Here is a 16,678-nt window from a genome sequence, read left to right as displayed (position 1 = left end):
AGCTCAAAGATCAATGAAAGACTCACTTCAAAGAGAAGGAAGAAGATGAACTCCCTAGGTTTTTGAGGTGATATCTCAAGAAGACTTTGAAAAGGAAATTCGGCTCTTAGCTCTCAAATTTCATATAAGGTTCAAAGTGAATACAAAAGGTGAAAGAATGGCTTAAGTATGCACGGAATTGTGACCCATAGGTGCCTAAACTAAAGCCTCACAAAATGGCGCCTAAAGTTTGAATTCAAATTTGAATTTTGAATTCAAACTTTGGTGCACATGTGTAAGTCCGAAAATTTAGGTACCAAGGTGCATTTAGGTGTGATTTGAGAGTCATTTAGGGTTAATTTGAGTGGCACATGTTCAGCCACCCATGGTGCTAAACATGTGACTCAAATGTAACTTAAATGACTTCCAAATTAAACATAATTTAACCTAATTAGCATACTTTAGTATTCCTTGTATTTTCCTATTCTAATGACCTAATTACATTGGTCAAACAATTACAATAGAAAGGAAAAATTACAAGAATGAAAATGAGCCCAATATTGGGTACCAAAAGCCCAAAGGCCCATGAAGCCCAAAACTAGGCCCAACTAGCCTAAAACCTAAAATGCTACTCTATGTGGTCCAAAATACAAGACCAAAATATATGATACCTATACTAACATGATGTATACAAAATATATGAAAATAGCTATAACAAAATATGGCCCATGAAAAGTTCAACTTGGGCCTTCCCAGGCCCATCAGGCCCATTGGGCCCTGACTGGCCCAAACCTTCATGTCTAGCCAACTCCTCTTGGCTCCTTCAATATGTCACCTCTTGCCTTCCTAGGCATGATTCCATCACCTTTTGTTTCATACCGGCATTGCTACAGTCTAACTTTGAGGTAAAAAATGGAGGGTAATTTGGAGTGTTACATCATGGTGTCTATGGAGACATAGAAACTCATGTGTCTTTGATGGGGAAAATTTAAATATTGATAAATTGAATAAAGAGGTTCTTTTCTTTGCTTGGTCTTGGTTGAATATATTGTACAAATCTTTCAAGTACACTTTCTCACAATGGAGTATCAACCCTGGACAATGTATTTAGGACTAATGCAACAGGTAACTATGTTGGAGACTTGAGGTTAAGGGGCACCCTATTTTCTTGGGTCATAGCTACTATTATCATAAACGATTTCAAGGGAGTGAGGTTAGTTGTTATGTCACTCCAATACTATTGTTACATGTTAAAGGGGGGCCAAAACTCGATAAATTAATTAGTGTCAACTTGTTGTGTCTCGTTGCTGCATAATGGAAGAGAAGTGGCAAAAAATTTAGTCTTTGTTGTTTTGTCAAAAATTAGTACTGACATATACATGCTTATTTGAGGGCTACAATAATGTGTCAGGCTAGTAGTGTCTTGTCGAATTATCATAGATATACTGCTACCATGTTTCCTATCATTTGTAAAAGGGTTAAGGTACACCCTTTGTACCTTTTACCAGCTGCTATCATATTGATACGAAATATTATCACTTTATGGATAATTTAAAAATATAAATATAAAACCAAAAAAATCAATAAACTACAAGCAAGTATTAATTATGAATGTAAATTAAGTTTTCTAGTTAATTCATTTTATGTGAATTTTACGATGGATCAACTTTATTTCTTTTATCCTACAAGAACTCAATTTTTTTGAATTCTTAAATAAAATTTAGTTTTACGCATGGAAACCAAATCAATATACACCAAGAATATAAAATAAAAATAAAAATAATAAAAAAGAATAAATTCTCTTTCCAAAAACTCTTTATAAAAACTATATATTAATTAGCGATGACCTAATAAAACCTGCATAAGTAACGGCAGACGTGTAAGAAAGCTTCCTTTATTTGAAATAAAAAAAAGAATTGAATAAGCTATGACAAAAAGAATGGCAACAATGTATGATGGTACAAAGTATACGAAACCCTATACAAACAAATAATACACGTATCCGTATCCGTATGTCCGCGCGTATCAAACCCTCACTCCTCTGTACAAACCTACCCTACCTAACAAACCAGAAAACAGAGAACACCGAACCTCAAAAACTTACACGTGCGACCCAAATGCAACGAACAAGAAAAAGAAAAGCGAAAACATGGGCCCGCACGTGGAGCCCAGGCGGCGAAGAGCGTCACTGGAATCAGTCTCGCGCGAAGAGGTAGAAGGAATCCCAGTGTAGTTAGGGTTGGAACCATACAGCTCCTGAATCCCCAACACATCATCTTCGTTCAACTCCACCTTCTTTGTCTTTGCCGATATCGTAGGGTACATAATAGCCTCTTCCACCGACGAGTGCCCTAGCCCTAGCAAGTGCCCTATCTCGTGCACCGCCACGCTCTCCAGGTCCACCGCGTTCGACACCGACGCCTCCGTCACGTCGCCGCTCGCCACCCAGTCCTCCGCCTCGTCCAGGTGGAACATCCCGTTCGTCGGCGAGAAAGCGTGCGCCAGCGTCCCCAACACGCCGTCGAACGGTTCACCGTCCCCGTGGTCCCCACTGTAGAACCCTATTTTAATGTCCGCACTCTCGTACGACGCCGTTTCGCTGAACGAGATCGTCGTCACTTCCGACCACCGCCCAAACGCGCTCGCGAACACGCTCTTGACGGTTTCGCTTAAGCCGTTGTTAGGGTCGAAAGCGTACGTGAGCTCCTCCGTCCCCTCGGGCCACCGCGGCTTGCCCTCGAAGAAGGAGTAGTGCGCCACCGTGTGGAACTTTGTCGTGTTTGACTTTGACTTGCCGGAGTTCATCGTGCTGGTGCCGTTGATGATGTCGGCGACGCCGCAGCGGGGGAGGACGATTTGCTTCATGGTGGCGTCGTCCAGCTCGCCGGTGACGTTCAGGTTGAAGTTCTTTTGGTACTCGCGGATGGCGGACTCCAGCGCGTCGTCGAAGTCGTCGGTGAAGTTCGACGGCGGCGCGTGGGCGATGTACCCGAAGTAGTGGAAGTAGTTTTTTAGGTTCGAGAGGCCGTCGTAGGTTTTGCCACGTTGGCATCCGGTGAAGTTGCGATACGCGTCCCACGCGTTCCGTGGCGCGTGGTTCGGCAGCGTCTTTGGGATTGAGGACACGTTGGGGAATAAACGCGCCGAGACTCGTAATGTTGTGGTCGAAAATACTATTAACGTTGCAATAGAGAAGAGAAGACAACGTTGGTGTTGGTGAGAGTTCATCATGTTTTGTTTGGTTAATGAAAAAAACAATGGAAATAATGGGATAAATTATGAAGAAGAAGAATAAGCAAGGGACTTAGTAAGATGCATATATATGGTGTAGTGTGAGCCTTGAAGTATTCGCTGAGCGAAGTGTTTGATGATGATGATGAATGCATTATGCATGCGTTGAAAAGTTCTGTGTCGTGTGAATGAAAGATTCTCTTCCCGCGGAATGGTAAGCACCTGGAAGAAGCCACCATTGGAAACGTCGACGTTGGCTTGTGTTGTTCGTTGAAGACAAGAAATGTGGGATTAGTTATGTACCTGCTCGAGAGTACACTCGTAGTCTTCTTGGTAAGAAGGGCCGAACGGATACTTCAAACGGATTTTTCAGAGAGGGGAGGTACCTGCAAAAGGCACTCCGACGCTCAAGTCAGGACAAGCACGATATTCTAGGATAATTAATGAACAGTGACGTACCTCGTTACGTGTGACCTATTTATAATACCTGACATGGGCCTGAACGTGGTGGGCCTATTCTAATCTTTACCAAATTAGGTAATACGATGCTAATCAGCTAATCATGTCTTAATTAGGCACTTGTCCTTGTTAACTATGATTTGTACTATAACCCGTTTAACCTATCGGCACATTGCCGAGCCGACAGGCTAATGCTTGGGAGGTTGCGTGTCTTCGACTGTTAACCGGGCCGGTAAACGTTTACTTGGTATCTTATCGGATCGGCATTGGGCCGAGCCGATATGTAAGATGCGGGGATGCATCATGCTGTTTGCATCGGCCTTCAGCCGGGCCGATGCTAACGTCAGCCTTGGGTATGGTCCAGTTCGCATGGATGTCTGACGGAACGGCACATGTTGGTCAACGTGACCGATAGGGTCCTCCCGGTACAGGTTATATTAGTTGTGTTATAAAATTAAAAAATAAATAATAATAATAAATAATAAATAATGTAGTTTAATACATGGAGGAACCAACGTGATGTCTGATGTCTAGAATCTATATTGAATGATGAAAATGAGGAGGGCGTTGTTTGACTTTGACATATTCCCTTAGAACTTAGAATTATACGGTTCAATTTGGACACCAACAAATGTCAGAGAAGTGTTATTTTACTTTGCCACAGCAGGCATTCAAATCAAACTAAAACGAGTTTGGTGCCCGCATCATACTGTTACTTTCTTACAAATTTTTTTTTTTTTTTAAAAGCTAAAAATGAAGATTTTTTAATTTTGAAATAATTTTAATAGATTTTTACAATTAATTAACAAACCTAACTTTATTGGAGGTAAAAATAATAACAAGTTATTTCGGATGAAATTTAACTTGAATAGTCGGGCTAAACTTAGTGCAATTTAATTCAATAATGACCTATGTAGTTGGTTGATTTAATAATTCTACTTATAGTCCTGTCTCTAGAAGATATAGGTGAACACTTTTCTTTTCATGAGTATTATATTTGATGCATGGTCTCTGTTTTAATTTAATTTTCAATATTCAATATAGACTTCATCTTTCATTTTTGTTTTATGCATGCAAAGTATATGACTTAATTTGTCAATAATTAATCTTAATTGATAAAAAAATATTTTTAATAGAATCTTTTCTCTCAAATTTTTTTCGTTCATAAAAATATAAAACCTTAAACCCAAACTTAATTTCACTTGTTCTAGTAATGTTAGTAATTATCTTCACCTTTAAGTAAATGGAAGAAAATATATGGATTTACATAATACGACAACAGTAGCTCATAACAACAAAGAAAACTTGGTGTCAAAAAAACAACAAAGAAAACAATAATGATGAGGCAGCCCCGCAAGACCAATCTCTGAAGGTTCTTATGTGGTTTAAGGCGCTTTAATTTTACCAACGTCAGTCAAGAAGCAAGTGATATATGTGATTTTTTTTTACACGTCAATGTAAACTTCTGACTTTGTAACAATAGTTTTAAAATCGAGCAGTCATTGAATTAAAGAAGATATTAGTTCAGGATTTTATGGTTGAAGTTGAACCATGATTAACGAAGCATGACTTAGTGGATTAATTTGTAGAAGAGTGTCTCCTTTTTCTTTGATGATGTTGAGGGATTGAAAGAAAATTTAATGAGGTTTGAATAAAAATAAACCCTTCTTCATTGTAATTTACATAATTTTGATGTTTTTTAATTCGTGATAGAGGATGTTAATCTTAATATAATACTATATCTATATGATTATATCGTATGTTATATTTTTTTCTTTCTTTAATTGGTATCAAAACTTTGAAAGCTACATGTTATAATCTGTTCATGTTTAACATCAAAATTGAATTAGATTTAAATTTTGAAAATTTTTGAATTCAAGCATATTATGTAAAATAATTTAGAGCTTTTGATCGCGAGATATGTATGACATTGTAGGTATATCAAATTGAATAAGAAAAATGCAAAAAATTAAAAATAAATAAATAAAATTATAATGTAGATAAAAAACGAACTTAATGTTATACATTTCCCTTGATTTTCTTTTAATCGTTTTTCTAATCATCTTTTTCAAAAACATCTTCCAAAGTTTTATCTTATGTTATCCTGAATCTAACCAATCTCTTAATTCATTAATTGTAAAATTTTCATCTCAGGACATGAAGAAGTTAATCCAATACTCCCAAGTTCAACTCTCGTGTTTATTAAAATAATGTTTAATTAATGAAAATCAGAAACAAATATATCAAAGGAGTGAGGCCTTGACTTTTTATAATTTTTGAAATTTTAATATATATGTATATATATATATATAATGTTTTAATATTAAGATTTTTTTATTTAGAATCTGATGGTAAAAAAAATAGTATTCAAGTGATATATTTTTATAAAATATTTTATTTCTTTGTATAGTATTAATTTATTGTGAAGATAATTTTTTTAATTTCTCTTTATGTATTATTTTCCTTTTATAATATTTATTATAAGTATAATTATATACTTTTGTTATTTAAAAATATTTAAATATTATTAACTTTATTTTTAATAGTATTTTCTTAAATAATCTATTATTATTTTAAAGACTATAAATTGTTGCATTAACAATCAAATCACTTTATTCGATTTCCATTTATTTATATTAATTTGAGAAAAATTATTTACTATTAATATTTATTAATGGATAAGCTTACTACTATTATAAGTAATCTTTCCTCTCCCTTTTCTTCTTCTTTTTTCTTGCATTTGTATGAGTTCAATGTGATTCTAGTTTCAAGGGCATAATTAAGTCCATACACTATTATACTTATAAGACAATGACTATTGTTCTATACAACATTTCTTTCGAATTTATAATGATTTGAATCAATAGTGTTTAATTTTAAAAAGTATAAGAATTTGCGATAATAAAAAAATTTGGAAATCAAAATTACACAATGAAATTATAAGACTATAAGTGAATTTAAGCATAAACTTTTAGAATATAATAAATAAGTTTTTTATGTGAAAACTATAGTTAATAAAACTATAAATTTTTATTATAAACTCATAATTTTTTCATTTAAAAATAATTATCAATATTATATATTTAAAAATTGTATAATTTTTCTTATTTAGCTTTCCTGACTAAAAATCTTGACTCTATTTTTAATAAAAGTTACGCTTCATAAATACATATTAATCTATGATTGTTAATTTTGGAATATTATGTGATCTATATCCATGAAAAGAAAAAAAAACCTTGGTATTAAAACAAATTTGATTACATTTATATTTGAGGTATAAAGTCATTAAATGATGTATATCATTAGATAAAGGCATAAATTTGTTTTACGTTTAAAGTATATTTAAATTAAATTATTACGTTTAAACATTGAAAAATAATAAAAATTTATGACTATGTATATTATTATCTCTTATTTTAATTATAAACGACAATCATTAATTTGCATTTTATAAATTTCTTTTATATCTTTAATTAATTGTTAATTTCTTTTATATCTTTAATTAATTGTTAATTTTATTTTTATCTTTTCATTTATAAATAACATTAAATATAATAAGTATATAAAATAAAGAGTATTTTTTTAATAAAATTAAAATTTATGATAAAATTAATTAAAAATAATCAATTTAATGACTTTTTCTTATGTTGATGATATATGTCGTATGTTAGGACAGGAGATAGTAGTTTTTTTTATTTTTTGTCTGCTGCTAGGTCCAATACTAATTCTGCTCGCAATTATATAATTAAGTTTAAACATTAATCATTGGGGGAAAAATTGGGCCTAAACGACGTAAAATCAAAATAATTATATGAAAGATATCATACTCGTTTTTTCATTTTACAAATTTCAATGACATCTTGTCATTAATTATAAAGTAATTGTTTTTGAATAATAATAATAATAATTTATGTTTTTGAAGTATATTCCATTTTACATTGATTTTATACAGAAAACTCAATTGGTATGAATTGCTAAAGCCCAAAGATGGCGTTACTGGTGCGGAATCATGTACGTCGTCATCACATTCACAAATATATATACAGACACGTCGGCATTGAAGTGGCCAACAATTTCAAAGTTGTTTTCTTTAACTTTTGGCTGCAGCCATCGTTTCAAACGTCCGTCAAGAAATAGGAATAGGAATGTTCCATTGTAATACATTATTTTCCTTATTTATCATTATACCCGTAATTAACCATGACATTTTTTCTGTTTCTTATCCTAATAAAAGATCAAATTAAGTAAGAGAATGCTCATCTTATTTATATTTATATACAATGTTAAGAAAAAGTATGCAAGATAAATTTCACATTTTATCTTTTTATTTTTATCAATTTTTAATTTTAATCTTTTTATTTTAAAATAGACATATTTAATTTCTTGTTAAATCTACGAGATTTTAATTTTATAGTTAATTTAATTTTTGTTAATCGTTAAATTTTAATGTTATTTAGTGATATGTTATTTGCATTAACAAATTTTTGTATTTTTTTAGCATTCTATTTTTAAAGTTGACTTCTGCACCCCCAAGGCATTTGGTCCTCGTTGAATGGACTAGTTTATCAGCTGAGCCTGAGGACACAACGTGGGGAGATTGGCTTCTCTTTCTACAAAAGATCGCCTTAAGGACAAGGTGTTTCTCCATCGACAGGGAATGATAGGTTGTGATAGGACCCAACCAAAATGAATAGGAAATCGGATATATAGCATATGATGAACTAAATCAGACTGAATAAACCCTTTTCCTGAGGAAGACGCATTCTCGCTCAGGCTAGCCACCCAAAATGGCCCCTCAATATACTTTTTCTCTCTTCTTGCTCTACGATTCCTATTCCTTCTAACCTTTTTCTACCAACTGTCCATTGTATTATGTCCATCTTCTCTCTTCTAATTCCCTCTCAGTTGCTGCTACACGTTTCTTTCTTTCATTCAAATGTTAATGTTGGACTTAAGGAGGATGGACCCGCTGATCTTAGCACAAGGCCCAAATGATGCCCATTGGAATTCGTTCGTTATTAGATTCCTTCATTTATGTTTCTGTTAGCCTTTCCTTGTGTAAGGTCATGTAATACAATGAGAAGGAAATGAGAACCATTGTTTAGAAATTTTTTCTTCTTTCTCTTGTTCTTTCCAGGTAACGTTCTTGATCTTGAATACAGAAATAACCTTATTCAAAACCCAACCCCGGCTGACTATTTTTTTTGGTGTATGAGCAAAATTTAGGAGAGGGGGTGGCACTCCAAGTAGATGAAGTCTTCAAATTCAAAAGCAAACTGAAAGAAGTAACGAGTTGATCATAAGCTAACTGAAGAGTGGGCATGTCTAGGAGCAAACAAATCATCTGAGAGTGAATTAGTCAAACAACAACCTAGATCTCAAAGTGAACTAGTCAGAAAGTAACTTGGATCTCAAAGCATCGAGTTAAAAAAATAAAAAATAAATAAAAAAACAACAATCCCTTGTCTATATAATGAAAGACGTATTCCAGGTATAAACACCAACACCTTAACGCAGTTTTATTTATGCCTTCCAAGCCACATAATTCATTTAGTTGTCAAAGCATTATGTAGTCACTGAGGCATCATCCCCAAGGCGGCATAAATCTACTAAACATCTTGCTATTTTATCTTTTACCAAATCACAGGTGATAATCAAATTTCATTTCGAAAAAAAAAAAAAAAACAACTCCAATTCTAAACCATGAGTTCAAGCCATGATATTTATAATGGTCTTCATAGATATGTTTCCTGACGCATGGGGTAGGAGAATATAGTTCGTCATTACACAGGAAATTATCCTCCTACAATTGATCATTAAGTCTATAACATCAAACCATACCCACCAATATAAATTTCTTATATACAGTGTCCCTTAATCAACTTGAAAATGCAATACAGCACTTTCTCCCTCGGTTTATAGACAATTCCACAATAGCGAACTATTTGGTGCTTCGAGTCGCGGATAACAGGCAAATCAGAAAACGAGAATGATGGATGGACGGGTCTAGCATTTTAATGGCCTATCGTAAGTTGGAGGAAGAGAAGGACAGTTCTCGTTCATATTGGCATATGGATCCAAGGTGTTATAGCCAGGGAATTCCATCCTGTATTCACCAAGAATCTGGCAGAATGGAAGCCGATCATTCTCGTTGTTGCACCATATTGGTAGACGTGTTTGGTTATCCTCAAAAATCCTAAGCATGTATGCATCACGAATCTGCAAATAACAACAGAATCGTAAGAAAAGGCAATTATAACGCCCAGAGGTTCATCTAATCACTAAGGAAGCTTGGCTTACAGTGAATTCAGTTACTTGAATGGAGCTAGAAATGGGACCAAAAATTCCAGCCGCTTTATACATTGAAAGAATGAAGGCGACACATGTTGTTGATTTCCCATCACTGTATACCCATTCATCTTGTTCGGGAATGGTAAGTAATTGATCAAAAGCTATCCCACGCTTCTCAGTCTCAACCAGAATGTCATGCAAATCCAAACCCTGAAAGCACAAACAGATTAGATCTCAATAACAATACAAAAATCAATAGTACATGATAAACCAAAATAAACCCGATAAATATATTCAATGGAATTTGTAATGAAGAACAATTTAATCATTTGGGGCTTGGTAAAAACAATGCAAAAAAATTAAAAAAAATTGTATAAAATCGAGAATACTGTGTATATCATAAATATAAAAACTCAAAATTTAAGCCCAACTGAACTAAAAAAGGTAAAAAAAAAATTCACATTTGACAAAATCACTTCCTTATGGAAACAGAGTCAAGCTTTTCACAAAGTCCTCATGGACCAATTTTGCATTGTGAAACAGAATTTATGTCCTGAATCTTTTGTAGTTTGTCTTTCCATACATATCAAGAAGTACAGAATAGCACCAGAAACACTTTGAGGTCATTAGAAACCTACAACTCAAAGTACATGTGACGTCCACTTCTTGTTTTAACTGTGAATTATTCCACATAAAGAAAAGGAAATTAAAGGACAACATATTAATGGGAATTTGTATTATAAACCAGATTCAAGACATACCTCAGTCCCTAACCGCTTATTCAGCGCTTCATTCCACATGTTTGCAGCATAAGCTGGCTGCATTCTTGTCCACATAGACATGACAGAAATTACCTGCATGGAACATGTCATTCAGAAACAGACTTCGACTGCTCTTAGAACCAGAACCTACAATATTAATATGATAAAAACTATAAAGTAGATGTTTCCTTTGAATTTGAGAACCAAGGGGCAAAGGGAGGGTTGTGATTTGTAGCTCAGCATTGCAGAAGTGTAGGAAAGAACACACAAACCTTTTCTTGTAACAAAAAGAAAAAATATACATCACCACCAAAGCGGCAAAGAATAATATCACCTAATCCTTTAATTCTAAATATTCCTCCCATCCCATCGTCATCTTTCCATCCTATGTCTCTTTAAGTTGCTTCTGAAAGCCCTATGTACTTAATATTTCTTACCATCAACCCAGTCATAATTCAAATTTGCTTCTTAGTAATCAGTTCGAATTGCCCCATCAAAAAAATAATACAGTAGCCTCCTCATAATGCAGTATATTCTGAATATATATGGGTCCAGTCACATGCTTTTATGTTAATCTTATACAAATAACAAAAAGATGAATACCAAGTGAGCATCAAGAGGTGGAGGATAGTTGTCAGCTACTGTGTCAATCCAACTGAATATCATATTATGATAACCATATGGCTTGCCAGACATGCTCCGTGCATACTCCCATGCTGCAGTGGAGTTGAATCTTGAACGCAACTCTGGATGCAGAGGAAGCAAGGCTATCTGTGGGTTGGAATCATCTTTAAGAGCTGATGTCCACCATTCATGCCAGGGAATTACCACTATGATTTCTTCACCCTGCAAAGGTATACCATCAACATAACATAATCCTGTTTTATGTTAATACAATCAATAAAAACAGAATGGAGGTTAGTCACTACCCTCAGCAACTACAAATCAATTACAAAATTCATTACTCACTAGGATGGTGTTATGAGGTTATGGCCGTTATGCAAAATTTTAGAAAACATATGTCTGTGTGTATAAATATGGATAAGTCTGTAATGTGTATAAATATATATTTGTGTGTGTTGTGTTGTATACAGACACAGTAAAATTCTCCAAATTTTTTACCTTTTCATTCTCATGGCCAGATTCACCAACCCATAAATTTCCCATTTCATCCTTCAAGCAAACTGCTGTATGACCAGCAAATGCACCAGTTACCCACTTTTCCAGTGTCTCAAAACCTCCCCACCTACCACGGATCTTAGACACAGCTAAAAAATCTCCAGAATGAACATCTGCAGGATCAATAGTAGCACGCCAAGGCTGACTGCGTTTCTCAAATGTAGCTCCCATGTGTTTCTTTAGGAATTCTAAGTTAGCATTCTGACCCCATGCAGTGTTAGAGAATAGAGGCAAAACATCAATTAGAGAAAGCAGCGTTCCCAGCATCCCCGATGGCATGAGAAACACAGAAACCCCATGCTGCTTTACCTGATAATTTAGTGAGAATATTACCTTTCTGTAGTTGTGATTCAATACTAAAAAGATTAAAACAAAACAGAAAACTACATAAAGAAAAAGAGAAATTTACATATTCCAACTCTGCAGGCTCTTCCCACGAATCAAACTTTAAAGTATGTTCTCGTGCAGAGAAATAGTAGTCCCATGTAATCCTATATGGTGTTGCAAAAACATACAGATCCATGCAGGTCCAGCTGTGTGCAGCTGCTGTCTGTAAAAAGCCAATATTATAAATCATATTATACAGAGGGTGGAAAAGGGGACAACAAACTACATATACATAAGTTTCTCATTATGCAATCCAACCAAGAGCTGCACCCAATACCTAATAGTACCAAATACTAACCTATCAATATCAAGTATCAAACCCAGAAAGAGAAAGAAGAAAACAAATGGTTGCTCCGAATTTACAGTTACACAAAATTCATTCAGGTACCAGCAGTTACACTATTAAGAATTCATCACAAACACAACCACAAAGTGATAGCTGTTCACCTGATAATTGGATTCAAATGAACCTTACTCTTAACTAGTACCCTGTCTAGTGACTACCAATCTGTCTTTTAGAGGATAAAGTAATATCAGCCATTGATGAAAATATCAGAAGTTGATATTATGCGCCCATAACAAATCATGCAAGTGTTGGAATATGAACCATTAATTTTGTCATTGATGACTAATGGTGTATTTAGAAACCCATTTGATTGGTTTTAAACATAGATTTAACACTTTGCAATGCACCATCGTAAAAACAATGTGATTTTCAGATTGACATTGACAGTGGATTTAGTTGGACAGACCTAATATCCAAACACACACCAAGATTACTTAATTTCCTCTTGCTCATTGTAAAAGAGCTGAATCTGTTTACAAAACATGAATCATACTGCCAGTGAGTCATCATGAAATAAAAAGAGAACAAATATTGCTTTCAGGTCTTTTAGAAAGATAAAAACAATTACAATAGTGCCCAATCCAATTGAGGATTGTCTGACCAAGCAAGCGTCCACACCTTTCAGACTTGATGCTTGAGAATAAATATGTTGTTTTATTGTTTGATCGAACAATAGAAAATGAACCTCTGATCCTTCAGCTCAATGCAGTGGTTTCGAGAGGTCACACATAGTGGAGCTCACCGGGGTTTCTTGGGGCCATAACCGGAACAAAATTTCCACTCACAAACACGTTGTCACACAGAAAGACAACACGATAGTCTCGATTCACAAACACCACAGAGTCAAAGACAATCAACACAAACAAGTCCAATCAAAAGCATCAACTAACTGCACTCACAACAACACGCGAAGATCAAATCAAGCTAAAAGCAGCAGGAACAAGGCATACCTTGAGATGGAGCACGGCGCCGCCCAAACCTTGGGCGTCGGAAGCGGCGGTGAACTCGAGCGCGGCTTCATTGTCGTAAAAGCAAGCGCCTCTCCACTGAATGGAAGCGTTGTGGGGAGTCAAGGAACCGACGAAGGAAGGGAGCAAATCGACGGCGCTGTGGAAACTGTTGAGGACCGGCCACGAGATTCCGTGGGGGAGAACGGGGAGAACATCGTTGACTCTGAACGGAACCTTAAGCGCGTGGGTTGAAGGGGATGGTATTGATAACCCTAGAAAGAGAATCCAGAGCGCCAGAAGAGGAGAAGGAGACATGAATTTGGTTCGAATCGGGAGGGTTTAGGGGATTTGGTCCATTCAGGGATTGCGAGTAAAGTAATGATGGAGACGACGACGGAGAGTGGTGGTGGTAGTTAGGGAATTATTCCGGGTGGTTACGGTGCAGGTGGGGACGCTTCCAACACACGTGGAATGCACGGGATCATGCAAATGCTTCACAATTGAGTTGAGTAGATATGTCTCGGTATATTCCTAGTAGCTTCAACGTGATTCGATTGCTATTCGAGCCACGTGTTGATAACTTTCCTCCTTCCTTGTTCAACCGGAAACAGAGTACATTGCATTTGCATTGGGCAAATCTATTTTTTTGTTACCGGTTACATTCCTACTCATTTAATCAACAGCATCTATAATCATTATGCTATGCTGTTAAATTAGTTGTCAAACTTTAAGATAACTTGTTTATTTGAATTCTCTAAAAATATTACTTTTGTATAAAATTAATTATTTTAATACTTAACTTTCTACTCAAAATTAACAACTGTTTGTGTGGATAAAGAAAGATATAAAATAAAAAAAAGTTAGCAAAGAAAATAATATAGTAATTTCTAATTTAATCTCAAAAGATTTGGTTACGATTATATATATATATATATACTTAGTGTAGAAAAAAAGTTTATCACTAAAACAAGTTCACCAAATATACAAATTTTTTAGTAAATAATTTTTATTCTTAAAATTAGAAAGGAAAAATATATATATATACTCCAGTATTCATATCTTTGTATATTTATTTAAAAAAAAAATAAGGTAATTATATTATGAAATACTAGCATACAAAAAATACTCCGTGTTTTAGTGAATTATTATTAAAAATAATAGATAATAAAAATATATATAATAGTTGGTGGTTATTAAAAATACAAGGATGATTGCTTATAAAGCGAGAAAAGTTTAGAAAATCAAATCTCTGTGAGTGGGTTAGGAGGTATAAATGAGTAAAATGGTTCAAAAAAAATGTACAAAAAAATTGTGTATTACCTTTATTATTATTATAGATTTGTTATAGATTATATATAATTAATGAAAATAAGACACTCCAGCGCTATTAAAAAAATAAGAAAATAAAATAAAAATGAGAAAATTAAAAAAGTGTGCAGTGAACTTCGAAAAAGTGTAGTTAAACAAATTAGTTAAAGATTAAAAAAAATATAAAAAAAAGGGTAGTTAAACAAATTAGTTAAAAAAATTAAAAGGTAAAAAAATGCAAACACAAAAATGAGATATCTCTATTATTATTGTTATAGATAATTAAAAAACTATGTAAACCAAAACTTCGTATTCTTCTATTAACGTACTTTAACTTCCTTAGACTGCCCAGTTTCGCAAATCATTTATGAGTTTGAAGAACTTATAATTTTATATTTTGCGTCTCGCCGAAATGAACTTTAGATAGCGATTATAAATTTAAACTACGCAGATTGCTAATTAAAAATAAAAAATAGCGCTATATTTGAAAAGTATCCAGCAGTCAGCGTCCCATTTGAGTCATCTTGCTTCATTAAAGAAACAAGTATGCTTAAAGTATCCCATAACCAGCACCTGTTTTGCCACATCTAAAGAAATGCTTTGAATGTTACCAACGCATGGGATATTAAAATGATAAAGTTGGACGGGTAATTTTTACTATTTATTTATTTATTTATTGGTAATTGGATGGTTTAGATTAGGAAAATGCATTTTTTTTCTTCTTCTTGCAAGGTCAGAGAAGGTAACCAATTTCTGTTGATGATGCAAATGATATAACAATCAAAGTTGATAATAGTAATCATCAAAATGCTATCATTTTGATCGAGGAAGAAAATTAAAAATGAAGTTGATAAGCTCCAATATTTTACTGGATGCAATTATATGTTAATATGTTACCTAATGTGCTCTTTTGTGTGTGATAAAATCCCATTTTTTTCCCGTGATATAATGAGCTCTTGTGACATAATAAATGATATAATGAGTTTGATTGACGACCCAAATGAAAATAATTATATCAAAGATAATAATAAATCATTTAGGAAGATGACAATGAATATGATAAATTATATTATATGCAATCTTATGTTAATATGCAAACTGATGAACTACGATATAACTCTTTAAAAAAATACTACAATTAGTCATATATGTTCGATTTATAAACTTTATTCATCGTTAATACTACGATAAGAGATATTTGAACTTAGACATTGTTTATAACGCACCAATAAAAGAAAAACATGGGCCCAAGGACCAACCAGATTAACCTATTGAAAACTGGACTGAACTAAAAAAAATGTTGACAGCAATTAAATTAGCCCAGTTATGATGACTTCACATGGCCAGCATGGAAGGACAGACCAAACACATCACAGTTCATTGCCATAACTAAATAAAAAACACATTTCAAACATTGAATACCTTTTACAAGTGAAGTCATCATAAAATTTCATCCAATAATAAAAATATATTAAAGAAATATATTAGTAACGTTTCTAAAAATTTAAATACTCTTGGTATTTTGAAGCTTATATCCACTGTTCAAAGAGGGTAAATAACAACAAAAAAATTATATTAAAAAAAAGGTCTGTCACAAATTTTGGCTGAGAATTTTGTTGTTCAGTATAGTATATATAGGAGGCAACAGAAGAAGGATCTTTTGATTCTTAAAATCAAATCTACTATCTAGATAAGACCTTGTCACAGACCTAAAAGTAGTATACTGTCAATTAAACTACCATATCCGACGCATGAGAATTATTACCCAAGTGAAATATTTAGAATGA

General features: G+C 33.8%; 2 protein-coding genes across 2 annotated transcripts; both read right to left on the bottom strand.

The window, feature by feature from the left end:
* Positions 1-1,857: 1,857 nt before the first annotated feature.
* On the bottom strand, positions 1,858-3,417 carry MMP (matrix metalloproteinase). Its single transcript, XM_083066941.1, has one exon. It carries the CDS (start codon positions 3,208-3,210, stop codon positions 2,080-2,082), a length of 1,131 nt encoding a protein of 376 aa, XP_082923067.1. The 5' UTR covers positions 3,211-3,417; the 3' UTR covers positions 1,858-2,079.
* A 5,946-nt stretch (positions 3,418-9,363) lies between these two features.
* On the bottom strand, positions 9,364-14,172 carry LOC109800862 (zinc finger MYND domain protein). Its single transcript, XM_020361771.3, has 7 exons — positions 13,584-14,172; positions 12,310-12,450; positions 11,844-12,209; positions 11,325-11,567; positions 10,722-10,814; positions 9,970-10,170; positions 9,364-9,888 (listed from the first exon to the last, which is right to left on the bottom strand). Exons 1-7 carry the CDS (start codon positions 13,896-13,898, stop codon positions 9,676-9,678), a joined length of 1,572 nt encoding a protein of 523 aa, XP_020217360.1. The 5' UTR covers positions 13,899-14,172; the 3' UTR covers positions 9,364-9,675.
* Positions 14,173-16,678: the final 2,506 nt, after the last annotated feature.

The sequence above is a fragment of the Cajanus cajan genome, chromosome 11 (assembly GCF_000230855.2).
Source record: "Cajanus cajan strain Asha chromosome 11, NIPB_CcT2T_4, whole genome shotgun sequence".
NCBI classification, from domain to species: Eukaryota; Viridiplantae; Streptophyta; class Magnoliopsida; order Fabales; family Fabaceae; genus Cajanus; species Cajanus cajan.
Note: the sequence above shows the minus strand (reverse complement) of the source record. Positions and strands in the feature narration are given on the sequence as shown.

Excerpts from the sequence above, each read along its gene's own strand:
- LOC109800862 (XM_020361771.3), bottom strand. The coding sequence starts at position 13,898 with ATGTCTCCTTCTCCTCTTCTGGCGCTCTGGATTCTCTTTCTAGGGTTA. Across the intron at positions 12,451-13,583 it reads GCGCCGTGCTCCATCTCAAG|ACAGCAGCTGCACACAGCTG; the intron begins GTATGCCTTGTT and ends GGCTTTTTACAG. Across the intron at positions 10,815-11,324 it reads CACCTCTTGATGCTCACTTG|GTAATTTCTGTCATGTCTAT; the intron begins GTATTCATCTTT and ends TGTTCCATGCAG.
- MMP (XM_083066941.1), bottom strand. The coding sequence starts at position 3,210 with ATGATGAACTCTCACCAACACCAACGTTGTCTTCTCTTCTCTATTGCA.